The sequence below is a fragment of the Bos javanicus genome, chromosome 8, assembly GCF_032452875.1.
Source record: "Bos javanicus breed banteng chromosome 8, ARS-OSU_banteng_1.0, whole genome shotgun sequence".
Classification (NCBI taxonomy): domain Eukaryota; kingdom Metazoa; phylum Chordata; class Mammalia; order Artiodactyla; family Bovidae; genus Bos; species Bos javanicus.
Window position 1 is genome coordinate 29,268,450 of NC_083875.1, and position 16,243 is coordinate 29,284,692.

General features: G+C 35.4%; 1 protein-coding gene across 8 annotated transcripts in view; it reads right to left on the minus strand.

Annotated features, from left to right (window-relative positions):
* Positions 1–16,243, minus strand: part of CCDC171 (coiled-coil domain containing 171) — a 341,259-nt gene that overhangs the window by 309,240 nt on the left and 15,776 nt on the right. For all 8 annotated transcript variants that reach the window (XR_009737984.1, XM_061425240.1, XM_061425244.1 and 5 more), the window contains 3 exons: positions 12,320–12,455; positions 6,652–6,826; positions 1,059–1,249 (listed from right to left, as the gene is read on the minus strand). Coding sequence is in view for 7 of the 8 variants with exons in the window: in XM_061425240.1 (XP_061281224.1) it covers positions 1,059–1,249; positions 6,652–6,826; positions 12,320–12,455 (502 nt within the window). In the remaining variant the exon portion in view is untranslated. The remainder of the gene's footprint in view (positions 1–1,058; positions 1,250–6,651; positions 6,827–12,319; positions 12,456–16,243) is intronic.

Here is a 16,243-nt window from a genome sequence, read left to right on the forward strand (position 1 = left end):
ACTTCAACTTTAAACCATGCTTTTACTTTAGAAACTAAAAAAGAACAAAAAAATGCGAGGATAAATAGCTCACAATACTTTCAGTAAAAGGCCATATATTTCACCTACCATGCCATATACAATGTACTCTACATATATAATGAAGTTTATATCAGATATATACAAATTTTTCTGTGTTTATTGTATATTCAGGTCAAAATCTAGGACCCACATTTCTAAAATTCCAACTTTTCATGCTGCTAGACCAAAAGGATTGTGGGTTCTTATCTTCTTACAATATTCCCACATAAGTGGGTTTTTTTAAAATTTTGATCAGAGAACTCAAACTGTTTTTCACAAAAGAAACAGTATATATACTCACATATTGCTAAAGCATATTACAAAACAGACCTGCAAATATGACCCTAAAAAAAAAGAAGAAAGGGAGAGAGGAAAGGAGTTGGGAGGAGTAAAGAGGAAATCAGATTTGCTTGCTTTCTGGCATTTTCCTTTCCAAAGATAACTTCAAATAATGTATAATACATATAAGTTGTATCCGACTCTTGCAACCCCATGGACTGTAGCCTGCCAGGCTCCTCTGTCAATGGGATTCTCCAAGCAAGAATACTGGAGTAGGTTGCCATTTCCTTCTCCAGGGGATCTTCCTGACCCAGGAATCAAACCCAGGTCTCCTGCATTGCAGACAGATTCTTTACTGACTGAATTACAAGGGAAGCCCATAATACATATCTGCTGCTGCTGCTAAGTCGCTTCAGTCGTGTCTGACTCTGTGCGATCCCACAGACGGCAGCCCACCAGGCTTCCCCGTCCCTGGGATTCTCCAGGCAAGAACACTGGAGTGGGTTGCCATTTCCTTCTCCAATGCATGAAAGGGAAAAGTGAAAGTGAAGTCGCTCAGTTGTGTCCGACTCTTAGCGACCCCATGGTCTGAAGCTTACCAGGCTCCTCCGTCCATGGATTTTCCAGGCAAGAGTACTGGAGTGGGGTGCCATTGCCTTCTCCAATAATACATATCAATGAATATTAAATACAGAAGAATTTCTTCATGAAATATTTACCTGTAGAGTTTTCTCTAGTCTGCTTTTTTCTTTCGTAAGTAAATCATATTCCTGATGGCAATTTTGAATTATATTGTCCCTTTCTTCCAAATCATGTTCAAATCTTCTGCACTCTTCTTTCCATTTCTGCTGGGAAATCTGGAATGCTTTCTCGATCTCATTTGCCTTTCCCTGAAGTTCTACATTCTGAGCTATTAAAAATATAAAAGAATAACAGGTATATTTACAACCACAAATTAAAACATAGGAGCTCAAAAACCTAGGCACTAGAGCTGATTTCATTTACAATGTCATCTTAAAACAAAACATTTAACCACTTCATACCAGTCTACATTGAAAAGTTCCTGTCCTAGAACCTATTTTATATATTCTCAATCTCTTCTTCCCCTCCAGACAGAGGTGATTTTGCCATGAATTGGTTATGACATATTCCTAGAGCACATCCAAGTTTAGGTGCACCAGCTGCAACTCAAATGTTTTTTCTCCTATTCAAGAAAATAAATGGTTTTTTTTTTTTTTTAAAGACAGTTAAAAAAAAAATGGATACTCTTTTTTTTTTCTTTTCTTTTTTTTTTTAATTTTATCTTATTTTTAAACTTTACAATATTGTATTGGTTTTGCCAAATATCGAAATGAATCCGCCACAGTTATACATGTGTTCCCCATCCTGAACCCTCCTCCCTCCTCCCTCCCCGTACCATCCCTCTGGGTCGTCCCAGTGCACCAGCCCCAAGCATCCAGTATCGTGCATTGAACCTGGACTGGTGACTCGTTTCATATATGATATTATACGTATTTCAATGCCATTCTCCCAAATCATCCCACCCTCTCCCTCTCCCACAGAGTCCAAAAGACTGTTCTATACATCAGTGTCTCTTTTGCTGTCTCATATATAGGGTTATTGTTACCATCTTTCTAAATTCCATATATATGCATTAGTATACTGTATTGGTGTTTTTCTTTCTGGCTTACTTCACTCTGTATAATAGGCTCCAGTTTCATCCACCTCATTAGAACTGATTCAAATGTCTTCTTTTTAATGGCTGAGTAATACTCCATTGTGTATATGTACCACAGCTTTCTTATCCATTCATCTGCTGATGGGCATCTAGGTTGCTTCCATGTCCTGGCTATTATAAACAGTGCTGCGATGAACATTGGGGTACACATGTCTCTTTCCCTTCTGGTTTCCTCAGTGTGTATGCCCAGCAGTGGGATTGCTGGATCATTAGGCAGTTCTATTTCCAGTTTTTTAAGGAATCTCCACACTGTTCTCCATAGTGGCTGTACTAGTTTGCATTCCCACCAACAGTGTAAGAGGGTCCCCTTTTCTCCACACCCTCTTTTTTAAAAGACTTGATAGATTACAAATTTTGATTTTTGACTTGGCAAACAATACTTGTGGCGTATCTCATACTTAAGACCATCACAAAATTGAGGTTGTGAACCTTAAAACTAGAACTCTTTGCTCCCCTAAAGTTAGGCTCAACCTCCCATCCTAGTATTAACTCAACAATAACTATCACTTCCGAACTCACTATGGCTGCTGTTCTGTTTCAGCATCTAGAAAAGAAGTAATGAAAGGCTTCCAGGTCTGTCTTCACCACCTACCACCTGATTAAACCTCTCTGACTCTCTAACACTCAGTGGGAATAAAGTGCCTCCTAGTTACGTTGCTGTAAAGATAACACGGGAGTACCAGTGATGGACAGGGAAGCCTGGCGTGCTGCAGTCCATGGGGTCGCAAAGAGTGGGACACAACTGAGCAACTGAACTATACTTGTTAAACAAACCAAAAAAAAAAAAAAAACACTATTTGTAGTATTATTTCTAATTATATTTGTGTTTTAAATGGATCATGTACTCAAAGGGTTCAAAATACAAAAGTTATTTAAAAGATACAAAAAGTCTCCCTCCCATTCAGTTACAAGTATTATATCGTTTAGCATCCTGTATTGCAAGTAAATTTAAGGCCATTTTGATTCCTGTTCCTTTGCAAATGGCTTATTTTTCTTTCCTTTTCTTTTCTCTCTGAAAGCTTTAGAATCTTTACTCTGTCTCTATTTTCTGGAATTTTATAATGCTGTGCCTTCACGTGTCTTGCCTGGAAAATCCCAGGGACAGAGGAGCCTGGTGGGCTGCCGTCTATGGGGTCACACAGAGTCGGACACGACTGACGCGACTTTGCAGTAGCAGTAGCAGCATGACTTCACGTGGGTCTATTTTCTTCCACTGTGGTAAATATTCAGTGGGCCCTTTCAATCTGGTAATTCATATCTTTCAGTTCTGAGGTGTATTCTTTTTAAGTAATTTCATTGATCATTTATCCCTTTCTGCTTTCTCTCTTATCTCTTTCAAGATCATCCACTATTCAGACTGGTCCTCAAAGTTTCTTGCCTTTTCTCTTTCATCTTTCTACCTTTGTCTCTAATTTGGGGAAATTTTTCCCACCTTCATCTTCCAGTGCTTTTGTTGCCATTTTTCATTTCTGACTTCATATTTTTAATTTCTAAGAGGCTTTTATTTTCTTTATATCCCCCAGTTCTTATACCTTGGACAGACCATATTCTTTTTCAGCTGTGAGGGTATTAATAATGCTTATTTGTTAAATCTGCTCCTGGCAGAGTTCTTGATTCTTCCAGATTAATGCTTTTCACTCCGTTTTAGAGGATTTCCCCAAGTATCTGCTAATTCTTGGTTATCTGTTCCCAATGAAGCATAACTATAAGGGTGGCACATCTTTTATATACTCACATAACTATTGCCCAGATTCTGAGCTTGAGGACAGAAGCTGATAACCGTGGTCTGATAAATGTGGGAAGGAAACTCCCTACCTCACTATCATTAGGTTTTTCTCTTAGCTTGGTCAGATGACCCATGGAAGGGTCTTCCAAGTTCCCACACGGAGTGTAGTAATCTCAAGGCTCACTTTTGGGAAAGTCAATAGAAAAAAGAATCTAGAAGCAATAGACCCTCAGTATTCAGTAGTAGTATGTTATCTTCCTGGTTTTGCCAGTCTGGAAACCCTGTATTTTATCTTCTCCAGATATTAAGCCCCCAATCTACACTAGGAAGTGGGAGCAATCCCACAACAGCAGGCTCTTGGGAAGGGCATCTAAGAACATATGTGGTTCTAGAGCAAACAGCTATTAACTAACCTCCTTTATTTTACTGGGGCTTAGGATTCTGACATCTTAAGTCTGCTAAGTCAGTTATCCTTCGTCCACTTGTTTTTCAACTTCCAATATTTTCTCTCTTGTCTTGTCTCCTCTCTCAATCATTATGAGTTTATCTCTTTTAAAATCCCATAAATTCATTAGGTTTTTTCCTACTCTACCCTTAATATTTTATCACAAAAATTTTGAAAAATAAGGTTTAGAGTAACAGAGTATTGTACAATGAACACCTATGAACTTCAGACTAGATTCTATGCTTAACATTTTGCCATATATATATTCTTTACACATTCATCCATACATCTATCCATGCATGCATTCATTTTCTCCATCCATCAAACCATCATAGTTCTTATACATTTCAAAACAAGGTGCAAATAAAAGTAAATTTCAACCCTGAATAACTGAGCATTCATATCAATAATTAGAATTAAAATATATAATTCAATTATTTTGCAGGTAAAATTTACATATAGTGAAATTGATTAATCTTAAGTGTACCATTCAAAGAGATTTGATAAGTGCATACACTAATGTAGCCCAAACCCTTATCAAAATAAAGAACATTTCCTTCAATCTGAAAATTTCCCCCTACCTTTTTCGAGTCAGTCCCCCCCACCAACCCATCCTAAAGGTAACCATTGTTCTGATTTTTTTCAACAACAAATAGTTTTTTCTGTCCTAGAATTTTATATAATGGAATCATACAAGAAGTCATCTTCTGTGTAAAATTTCACTCAGCATAATATTCTTGAGGTTCATTCATGTTATTGAATGTATCAAGAGTTAGTTCATTTTTATTGCTGAGCAGTATTTTATCCAATGAATATACAAAAATGTTTTCTTCTTTTGTTAATGGACATTTAAGGTTTTTCTCCAATTTGGGGCTGTCATAAATAGAGCTGCTATGAAATTCTTATACAAGTCTTTTGTGGACAAATGTTTCTCAGAGAAAATACCAAAGAGTGAAACTTCTGGGTCATTGGAGAAAATAATATGCTTATTTTAAAAGAAATTGCCAAGTTTTTTTCTAAAGTAGTTGTACCATTTCACTTTCTCACTAACAAAATATAAGAAAGAGTTCCAGTTGCTCTATATCTGAACATATTTGGTATTGACAGTCATTTCTGAAGCCATCTGATGTCTATGCAGTGACAGTCAGTGTGATTTTAATATGCATTTCCCTGATGACAAGTGAGGGGAAGCATTTTTCATGTGACTACTGGAATTCTATCTTCCTCTGCGAAATGTCTGTTGAAATCACCTGACTTTGGGCAAGTAACTTTCCATCTTTCCTGGACTTCAATTTCTTCATAATTAAATAGAAGTCATTAACTTGTATATCTGGTGCCTTTCAAGTCTTATAATCCTAACTGTCAGACAGTAGTGTAGTAATTAAATGTCAAAGGTAATCAAAATTATCTTTGACCAATGGCCAGACCAAGACTAAGGATAGTAAGCTTTATAATACTATAACTTTGACATTTGTTGAGTCCATGCAATTAACAAAGCACTTTTGTTTTCTCATTTCATTTTTAAAACAGTTTAGTTTCAAGTATCAGTATGTGGCAGAATCAGGACCTAAATCTAAATCTTATGAATTCATGTTCAGTGTTCTCTTCATTAAAATTAACTGAGTATAAGAATGTTCAGGGAAACACTATTCTTAATAACCAAAAACTAAACACTACCCACTACCACTGTCAACAAAAATGGATGAATATAAGTGTGGTATGTTCTCACTATATAGTATTAAACATCAATATTAAGTTCATATGACAATAGGATGAACTCATGAACACAGTGTCGAGGGAAAGCAGCCAGACACAAAAGAGTACATACTCTATGATTCCTTTCCTATAAAGTACAAAAAGGAGGCAAAATAAATAAATGTCCTGCTATTAAAAATCAGGATAGCAGTCATCTATGTGGAAGACTTTGATAATTTTCCATTCCATGACCCAGGTGCTGGTTATAAGTCATACACATAGCTAGGCACATTTCTTTACATATATTATACTCTGTGGTTCCTATACCTGGCTAATCAACAAATCAGCTGCAATGCTTCTTGAACATATAGATTCTCTGAGGCTAGAGATTCTGTTTCAGATTATATGGGACAGGAAGCCCATAATTCTTTTTTAAATCTCTATTTGATTCTACTGACTATTCATGGAACAAGTGCTCTACAAAGCGAGTAACAGAATTTTGAACCTCTTTCTATAAATATACAAAAACATTAATGTCAAGTAAATGAATGTTCACATAATTGCCAGAAAGCATACACACAACAGCAAAGTCTGTCTATCCAAAGCCAGTCATACCTCTGCTCTTATACGAAATCCATACACAACAGGGAGCAATGATATACAATGACATTACAACCCTAAACATGGAAAGAAACAGAAGTAGTTTACCACAGAGTTTTTCTTGTATCCTGTGTGCCTCAGCTAGCCTTTCCTCAGCAGCCCGTCTTCCGAGTCCAGCTTCCTTTCTAGCAACAGCCAGGTCGTACTCCAGACTTTGTCGCAGTGCCTCTCCTTTTTCAACCTCGGATCGCAGCTTGGCAATCTGGCTCTCATAGCTTGCCAGCTAAAAGCAGATTTCTGATATCATGAACCAATGTTAAAACATGTCTCCAAGATTATGAGACCATGTACTCAAACACTTAAATTAACACAGAAATTTGTTTCTGTAATATTTATAAGACAAGAATTTACACATTGTTACTTCCTAAAAGACTGGAAAAGAAGCACTAACCTGACTATCAAATAACACTGATTAATTTTCTTATTCTAGAGAATCCACTAAAGAACAAAAATTAAAATGAAAAAAATTCTTATATGAACTTCTTATCCAAAATAAAGAGAAGTTAAAAGGTTTTAATCAGAAATAGTCATATGTAAAAAAGGCATGACATACAGAAAGCATTTAAAAATTCATTCTCTCCTTCCTTTCTAATCCATAATTGAAACCAAGAAGCTAAATATTTTATAAATATTTACTCGATAAATATTGATAAATATCATCTATATTATTTCTCTTGATTATGATATTACTGATAGAGCATAAAGTAATAAAAGTACCAATTCTGCAGGTGTTTTAATAAACAAATATCTAATTTATCTACTATTTGCAAGAGTTTGAACCAGATGATTTATAAAGTCCCTTCCCACTCTTAAATTCTGTGATCTAAACAAAGATTCATTAAATGATAATAAATACTTGCTATATCTCAAGTACAGTGAAAGTATAAAAACAAACATTATAGAGCTCTTGATCACAAGTAATGAAATACTATAGAAAAGCATAAGGGATTAGTTTTACAAAAGAGGTAAAAATATTATGATAGTTCAAAGAAAATCAAAATTACTTATTGCTGGAGGGAGAGAAAGAGATGGCGGATGAGAGAGAACACTATTATAAAGGAAAGCACAGAGCTACTACATCAGGCTAGAAATAATGGTTCAATTACTAAGAAAGAAGAAAAGACAAAAAGAATTTCTAAAGGGCAACATCAGAAATTACCGTTAAGTAGCTGTGTAGCTGTTAATATGTAGAACACAGAAGGAGTTACACTCTTTCTAGCATATAAAAAATAATTTTCATTTAAAAAATGTTATAAAAGTAACTTCAGCACACTTACACTCACAAAATAAGAATCTACAATTATCTTTTAATATAGTAAGTTAATGAAAAAAATAAAACCTTAATTACACATTCAAGGTAACTCCATTAATTTCAGAATCACTCCATCCCTCAGGAATAAAGCTGTTAACATCTGGGCATCCCAGTTATGCCAGTCATTTACCTGTTTGCGCTCAGACCCACTCCACCCCCTATCCTTCTCCACACTGCTCTGTATTCCAGGAACTACACGAGCCATGATGACCTGACCATGGCTTCTCAAGAGTCTGAGTCAATAAGAGGCACTGTGCTGTACCTGAGGACAGGAAAGGAGAAGCCAGGGTATTTGTCCCTCTCTCAGTCCACCCTGAGTAGCATCTCTTCCTTGTGCTTGCAAACACTTCTGGATAGGCCCTCCATCCATGGCCCTAATTTTTTCAACCTTAGGAGTAGAAGTGGTTTCCTAAAGTTACTACCCTCTGGGTCACCTTAACATCCCCCATTTGTCTCTACCTCTTCTGGTATTTGTGTAATCAATTCCACTTGGACATCAAGTAGTATTACTCTTAATATCAGAAATAGTTTCGAGATGGGTTCTCTGTTCTGTGAGCTTGGGGTTTTTTTTTTTAATTTTTTTTTTTTTTTTTTTTTGCAGAGTGTTATGCTTCATGAGGAAAAGAATTGTATCTGTCTTGGTCCCTCTTTTATCATAGCATTATCCTAGCAGATAGTAGGCACTAGTCGGATGAATTATTTGAATGTTTAGTCACAAAATACCTAATACATACTATCTGTCTTGTTGATAATAAGATCGTTACCTAGTATCTAGCATAGTTTTGGCATATAGTGTACATTCATTGATTAAATGAACTAAATCTTATATTCATATAATATTTAATGTTCTATTAATATATTCAATAAGTGGTGTCAATCTGTTTTGCATTCAGTGCATATATAAGGAGACATAGTAATCAGGACTTTGGGGTCGCAAATGACAGAAACTGAGCACAAACTAGCTCAAGATAAGAAGAAAAAGAAGAGTAAAGACAGGACAGAAGGAAGAAAGCAGTGCATGTCACTATAAAGTTCCAATGTGGACTTCAGGTAAGGCTATATCCAGGAACTTAGTCAATAGCATCAAGACCATTTAAATGTATTTATCATTTAAATTTTCCTTTCATAGACTCCTCTATATGGTTACAAGATGCTCTAGGTTATATCATTCTTTTTTTTTTTTTTTTTTAAATGGCAAACTTGAGCAGTGATGAAGGTCAGACCTGACCGACTCTGAATTTCAATTCTCTGATTCTGGGTGAGACCTCTTCTCCAGTGATAAGCACTAGTCGGGGCAGACAGGGGAGGTTGGGCAGTGTCTGCGGTGCTGGGAAACATCACAGAGGTTGCTGATCTGTTCTGGAGAGCTATAGGTCTTTTCAATCAGACACACACAATATTTAGGTTCAGGGTGTGTCCAAGAGTGACCAAGACTCCAGCTTTTACATTTAACTGGAAGATTTGGTGAATATTATAGGAACTAGTACTTCAAGTGATTCTAAAAATTTAGTTTCTCCCAGTAATGAATCATTGACTGAGGAGTACTTTAAAAATGGCTAAATTTTCATCTGAAATACAGATGCCTGTTTTTTTGTTTTTTTTTTTTTTTGCATACTATACTTTTATTTGTCAAATATGGCAATTCACAGATGGTTAAATATGGTTTCAGCACAATTTCAATCAATATTTTTTTTTTCAACCGCTGAAATTATATTTAAAGAACCAAATAATGTTTTCTCTTTTCAGTTCTACGTATGTCTTGTGATTTCTTGCTGCGATTTCTTATGATAAAACAAATGAACTTTGAATCCAATAGGATTATTTTTAAGTCGATTATTTCCAAATAATGAGCAGTCCTAATGTACATTTTTTTTTTCTGTTTTTTTTTTTTTCCCATGTGCGCTTGAGAAAAAGGTGAAATTCATTGTTTTGGAATGAAATGTCCTATAGCTATCAATTAGGTCTAACTGGTCTATTGTATCGTTTAAAGTTTGTGTTTCCTTGTTAATTTTCTGTTTAGTTGATCTATCCATAGGTGTGAGTGGGGTATTAAAGTCTCCCACTTTTATTGTGTTATTGTTAATTTCTCCTTTCATACTTGTTAGCATTTGTCTTACATACTGCGGTGCTCTAAATGATATTGAGCTTCCCAGGTGGCTCTAGTGGTAAAGAATATGCCTGCTGATGCAGGAGACTCAGGAGATGCAGGCTCAGTCCTCGGGGTGGGAAGATCCCCTGGAGGAGGAAATGGCAACCCACTCCAGTATTCTTGCCTAGAGAATCTCATGGACAGAGGAGCCTGGCAGGATACAGTCCATAGGGTTACAAAGAGTCAGACATGACTGAAGCAACCTAGCATGCACGCATAAATGATATCATTCAGTATTTGCCTTTCTCTGTCTGACTTATTTCACTCACCGTAATGCCCCCAAGGTCCATCTATGTTGTCACAAATGGCAAGAGGCACTCTTTTTATGGCTGAGTAATATTCCATTAAATATATGTATTGTGTGTGTGTATATACAAACATTTTCTTTATCCATTCAGCTATTGATGGACACTTAAAGATATTTTATGCCAATCACCCAGTGTATTAGTATTAGTGTTAGGAGCACCTGATAAGGCAAATATCTGGCCTTAGTTTTTAGATGCTGCCTTGCTTTATAATGGACACATTTAGAAATCATATGGCTAAAAAAAATATTAAATATTAAATTAATATATATGTAAAATATATATGTAAAATCATCTAAACATCTAAAAATCATCTAAACAAATAATTGAAACAATAAGAATGTATAGTAATTGGAGCTGAACCAATCATAACTACCTATTTTGAGAAAGTTCCCTTTCTTCCATAAGATAATTTCCTATCTCTTTAATGTGAACACATAATTCAAAATATTTTGATCATATGAAAGGCAGTAAATGTATGTTCTGCTAAGAGAAATGTGATAACTATATATGTATGTGAAAGAACATATTTAATGGATGAATGATTATCACAATACTAATATTCTCAAGTAAAATGTATGTTTGGTTTTAAAAAATATGTTTTGGAGATTATGAATAATTAGCACCCATTTAACAAATACAACTTGATATTCAGTATGTAATAATACAACATAAATAAAAGCAATTATTACTTCAATTATTTAAAATTATCTCAACTGCCATTAAAAATACAAATAAAACAGTTACATACTGATCACTTGTCATTTTAATCATAAACCATCATTCCTTAGATAAGCTGAAAAAAAATATTTATTCAACACACAATTACTGAGGACCTACTATGCACCAATAAGCAACTCAGGAGGTACACAAAAAAAGCATGGTCACTGCATTCAGCTCTCAGGAAGCTTAAGGACTAAAGAAGATTAGGTAAGTGTGAAATAAATGTTCTAGCTCTAAAATATCTGTAACAACATATTATGGAAGAGCAGAGAAAAGAGTAATTATTTTCACCTTTAAAAAGCTTTAAAAGGTGTCCCAACAGAACAGCATTGGAATTTAACAAAAACAGAAGGAAAATACACAGTTTACGTTTGACTGTCAATACATTACAACCAGTATTACTGTTCACAGGCACTTCACAAGTTCTATTTCACCTAATTATCTCAACAACCCTGAGGACCAGTGTTTCACAAGGAGAAACCAATGATGTACAAGATAAATAACTTGCTGAAGGCCACATACCTTGTAAATGGAAGGACCAAGAATGAGTCCAGGTCTCTGTAATTCGATATTTTTTTCACTACATCAGGCTACCTAAGCTGAGCTTTAAGAATGAGTAAGATTTAAATAGAGAAAAAGAAGAAAACAGAGAAAAAAGACAACAGACAGAAGAGACATACACATATAATTCATGAATTATCCTAGAGTAAAAAGTAACTACTGTCTTTGGAATATATGCATATACATGTGAAATACATATATTTATATACACACATGCTAATAAAAGATATAATGATATAATTAAAAAAGAAACTACATTAATTCATGAATTACACTATGATTAAAAGGTCCATACTCAAATTTAAGAGGCTGTTCCGTGACTGAGACCATAAGGAACCTACATTAAGATTTCCAAAACGTCTGATTTATAAATATCCCTTAGTCACCAAACATATACATCAATTAACACTTTCGATCAAATGTGTTGATTGTTAATTAAAATAAAATTAAGACAACATACAAATAAATACAAAAGTTCATTAAATTTCTACTTTAACACTCAAACAATTCCATTATATTTAAAAAATCATGTTATATTAATTTCCTTTTTAAGCACGAGAATGTTATAGTGATAAATGTTGAAACAAGGAGTTTCTAATATGTGAAATGAATCTAAAATAATCAAACCCTACGTTTAACATTATATAAGAAGAAAATAAATTCTACCTCTGCATTGTGCTTAGTTGTTATTTCTAATTTTTCTTTCTTAGCCCGATGGAGTTTCTTTCTGAGATCAGCAGTAATATCCAAGTCTGTTTCACTTTTAACCATTTGTTTTATATCAGATGAGGCATTCTTCAACCTATCAAAAGAAAATATAATTCTTATTAAGTAAATTTCAGGCACTTCTGGTATATCTGATAATTTACTTCTCAAAAAACAGGGGACATGCTATGGTCCTTGCCCGAAAGAAATGTTCCAGTAAAAGACTGACTGCAAAAGCTAAGACAGAAATGCAAAGCAGTATATAAACAAATCACTGTCCACTGGGAAACCACCACACTGTTCAAGATAGGTTATTCAAGGTTATCTCATCCTACCACAAGCTGACAAGTTTTGGAGACGACTGAATTCTTTCCTTACTACTCTTTTAAATAACATGTTTAAATTATGCAAATAAAACACATACTACAAAAAGTATAAAAGAATACAGATCCATGCTTTAAAATGAAAGACTAAAGCACTCTCTTTTCCCAAAATTAAAATTTTAACCAAAATAACAGCAAAGAGAATTTAGAGATATAAACTCAAAAGGAGAATGAAAATAGGAGATGAGATAGTAGCTACAAAATATTGGAAGTTGGAATGCAGGTGGATATGTGGTGACTGATTGACATAAGCAACCTGAATTCAAAGCCAAAAAAGGCAACTGGATTTACACCAGAGTCACCAAAAAGCTCACTTCATTGGCAACATCTTTTAAAATGGGGGTAAAAGTAGAGCAGAAAATAGAAGAATTGGTTGAAAGTCTGCCAAAGAAATAATGAGCTCCTCAGATCCTCTACCCTATACACCACACACTGGGTATTGATTTCTTCCCCACTCTGGCAGAACACTAGGGGTTTAGTCCCTGGAGAGGATAAAACAGAACATCTCGGGATATCAGATACAAATGTGGTAAGTGTTCCACACCAAAAACAAGACATTCAAGTAAAAAGATATATAATAAATTAACATCCTTAATCTTCTAACATTTATTGTCTACCAGAACACTGGCAACCAAAACAGTGACTGAAGGATCTTCCCTGGAGAATCTAACCAGCAGGCAAAAAAGACCTAAAGAGGATAATGCTAGAAGTTTTCCAGCCAAACAGCTTAATCAGATCAGCTGACAGAGAATACCTCGCACACAGAGCTTCCTATCATCTTTTTAGGCCTTTGCTTCTAAATATGAACAGACAGCCAAGGATCACCAGAAACTAAGCAGCATTTAACAAGAAAGACAGAGACCACAAGGGGCAGGGAAGAAGTCAAAGATTATTCCAGGGAAATATAACTTTAAACAGAGAGAAAGGGAAAACCCCTAACATTAAAATGCTCAGAAAAATAGGAAGAGATAAAAAACCCATAAAACAAAAACTAGATGCAATTTTAAATGAAATATTCATCGAACAAAAAAAGAGAGCTCTTGGAAATCAAAACACAAGGTAAGAAACAAAAAACGAACTAAATGAAAGAAAAACATCCAAGATGCCTGAAAAAATCCCAAGCAAAAATAATTGCCACTTCAGAATCTTACGCTCAATAAGTACCGTTCAAAGCCAAGAGTATGAGAAAGACTATTGCAGTTCTGTAAGACATCAAACCATTTACCTACAATGAATTTTCTCAAGGGGATACTGGAGACCTGCTTCACCAAAATAAAACCCACACTGAAAAAAAGACATGGGATTCCAGCAGTAGGGTATTCAAGACAAGAAAACAGCAAAGGGATGTCTAAGACAGGACTCTTGAGAGTCCCTTGGACGGCAAGGACATCAAACCAGTCAATCCTAAAGGAAATCAACCCTGAATACTCACTGGAAGGACTGATGCTGAAGCTGAAGCTCCAATACTTTAGCCACCCAATGCGAAGAGGCAACTCACTGGAAAAGACCCTAATGCTGGGAAAGATTGAGGGCAAAAGGAGAAGGGAGCAGCAGAGGATAAGATGGTTGGATAGCACCACTGGCTCAATGGACATGAATCTGAGCAAACTCTGGGAGATTGTGAAGGACAGGGAAGCCTGGCGTGCTGCAGTTAATGGGGTAACAAAGAGTTGGACACGACTTAGCAACTGAGCAAGAAGACAGAAGAATGGAAGGAGGCGCCCAGTGAGAACTGTGGGATAATGTCCCAACTGAACTGGCCAGCACCTCCAGGAGTGATTTCTTTAAGAACACGAAAACAGAAAATAACAGAATATATCAACTACGTGAATAATATACTGAGAGATTTCTAAAACTTGGCAGGAGAATGAAGTTGAATTCATAAATATGTGGCAATTAAGTCAAATAAACAATAAATGAGAAAACTACTAAATTCAAGGAAAACAAGATGTATAAGAGAGAAAAATTGCCACAAAACACTACTACATGGCTCAACTGGAAAATTTTCATAATTAAATAATAAACATTGAATAACTAATCTAACCAAGATTATATATCACTAAATGAAGCGAGAATAAAAAAGAGAGGCAAACGTGAAAACTAAATTATGAACTTCTATAGCAGAAAGTCAGTAGATAATGGCTAAACCTGAAAAATCAAATAGCAATATAAAATTTTTATTGAAGAAATATGGATTTTAAAAAAGCATCTCAGAAAGTTGAAAATGATTATTTATAGGGATAAAGAAAGTTATTTGTCTCAAGGTAATAAGTACTGCTATTTTTTCTAACAGCAGTAAGAAAGCCTTATAGAACAATTAATCTTTTAATAATGTTCATATGCAATTTTAATCACAGATCACAGATCTATCACAGAAGTATCACAGATCACAGCCTTGTCAAGGCGAAGGAGCTTGTGTAACTCTATGAAGCCATGAGCCATGCCATGCAGGTCTACCAAAAACAGATTGGTCACAGTGAAGAGTTAGGAAAAATTGTGGTCCACTAGAGGAGGAAATGGCAACCCACTTAAGTATTCTTGCCACGAGAACTGCATGAAAAGTATAAAAAGGTAAAAAAATATGTCACTAGAAGATGAGCCACCCAGGTCAGAAGGTGTACATTATATTACTGGGAAAGAACAGAGGACAATTACTAACAGCTCCAGAGAAAATGAAATAGCTGGGCCAAAGCAGAAATAAGGTTCAGTTGTGTGTCTGGTGGTGAAAGTAAAGTCTGTTGCTGTAAAGAACAATATTGCATAGGCACCTGGAGGGTTAGGTCCTTGAATAAAGGTAAGTTAGACATGATCAAACAGGAGATGGCAAGAGTGAACATTGACCTCTTAGGAATCCATGAACTGAAATGGACAGGAATGAGTGAATTTAATTCAGATGACCATTATATCTACCACTGTGGACAACAAAAGGCAGAAGAACTAGAGATCAAATTGCCAACATCCACCAGATCACAGAAAAAGCTAATGAATTCCAAAAAATATCTACTTTTGCTTCACTAACTACACTAAAGCCTTTGACTGTACGAACCACAAAAAAATGGAAAATTCTTAAAGAGATGAAAATACCAGACTGTTTTACTTGCCTCCTGAGAAATATGTATGCAGGACAAGAAGCAACAGTCAGAACTGGACATGAAACAACAGACTGGTTCAAACTTGGGAAAGAATTACATCAAGGCTGTATATTGTCATCCTGCTTATTTAACTTAAATGCAGAGTACATCACGTGAAACGCCAGGCTAGATGACTCAAGCTGGAATCAAGATTGATGAGAGAAATACTAACAACCTCAGATATGCAAGTGACACCACTCTAATGGCAGAAAGTGAAGAGGAACTAAAGAGCCTCTTGATGAAGGTAAAAGAGTAGAATGAAAAAGCTGGCTTAAAACTCAACATTCAAAAAATGAAGATCATAGCATCCGGTCCCATCATTTCATAGCAAAGGTCTGTCTAGTCAAGGCTATGGTTTTTCCAGTGGTCAT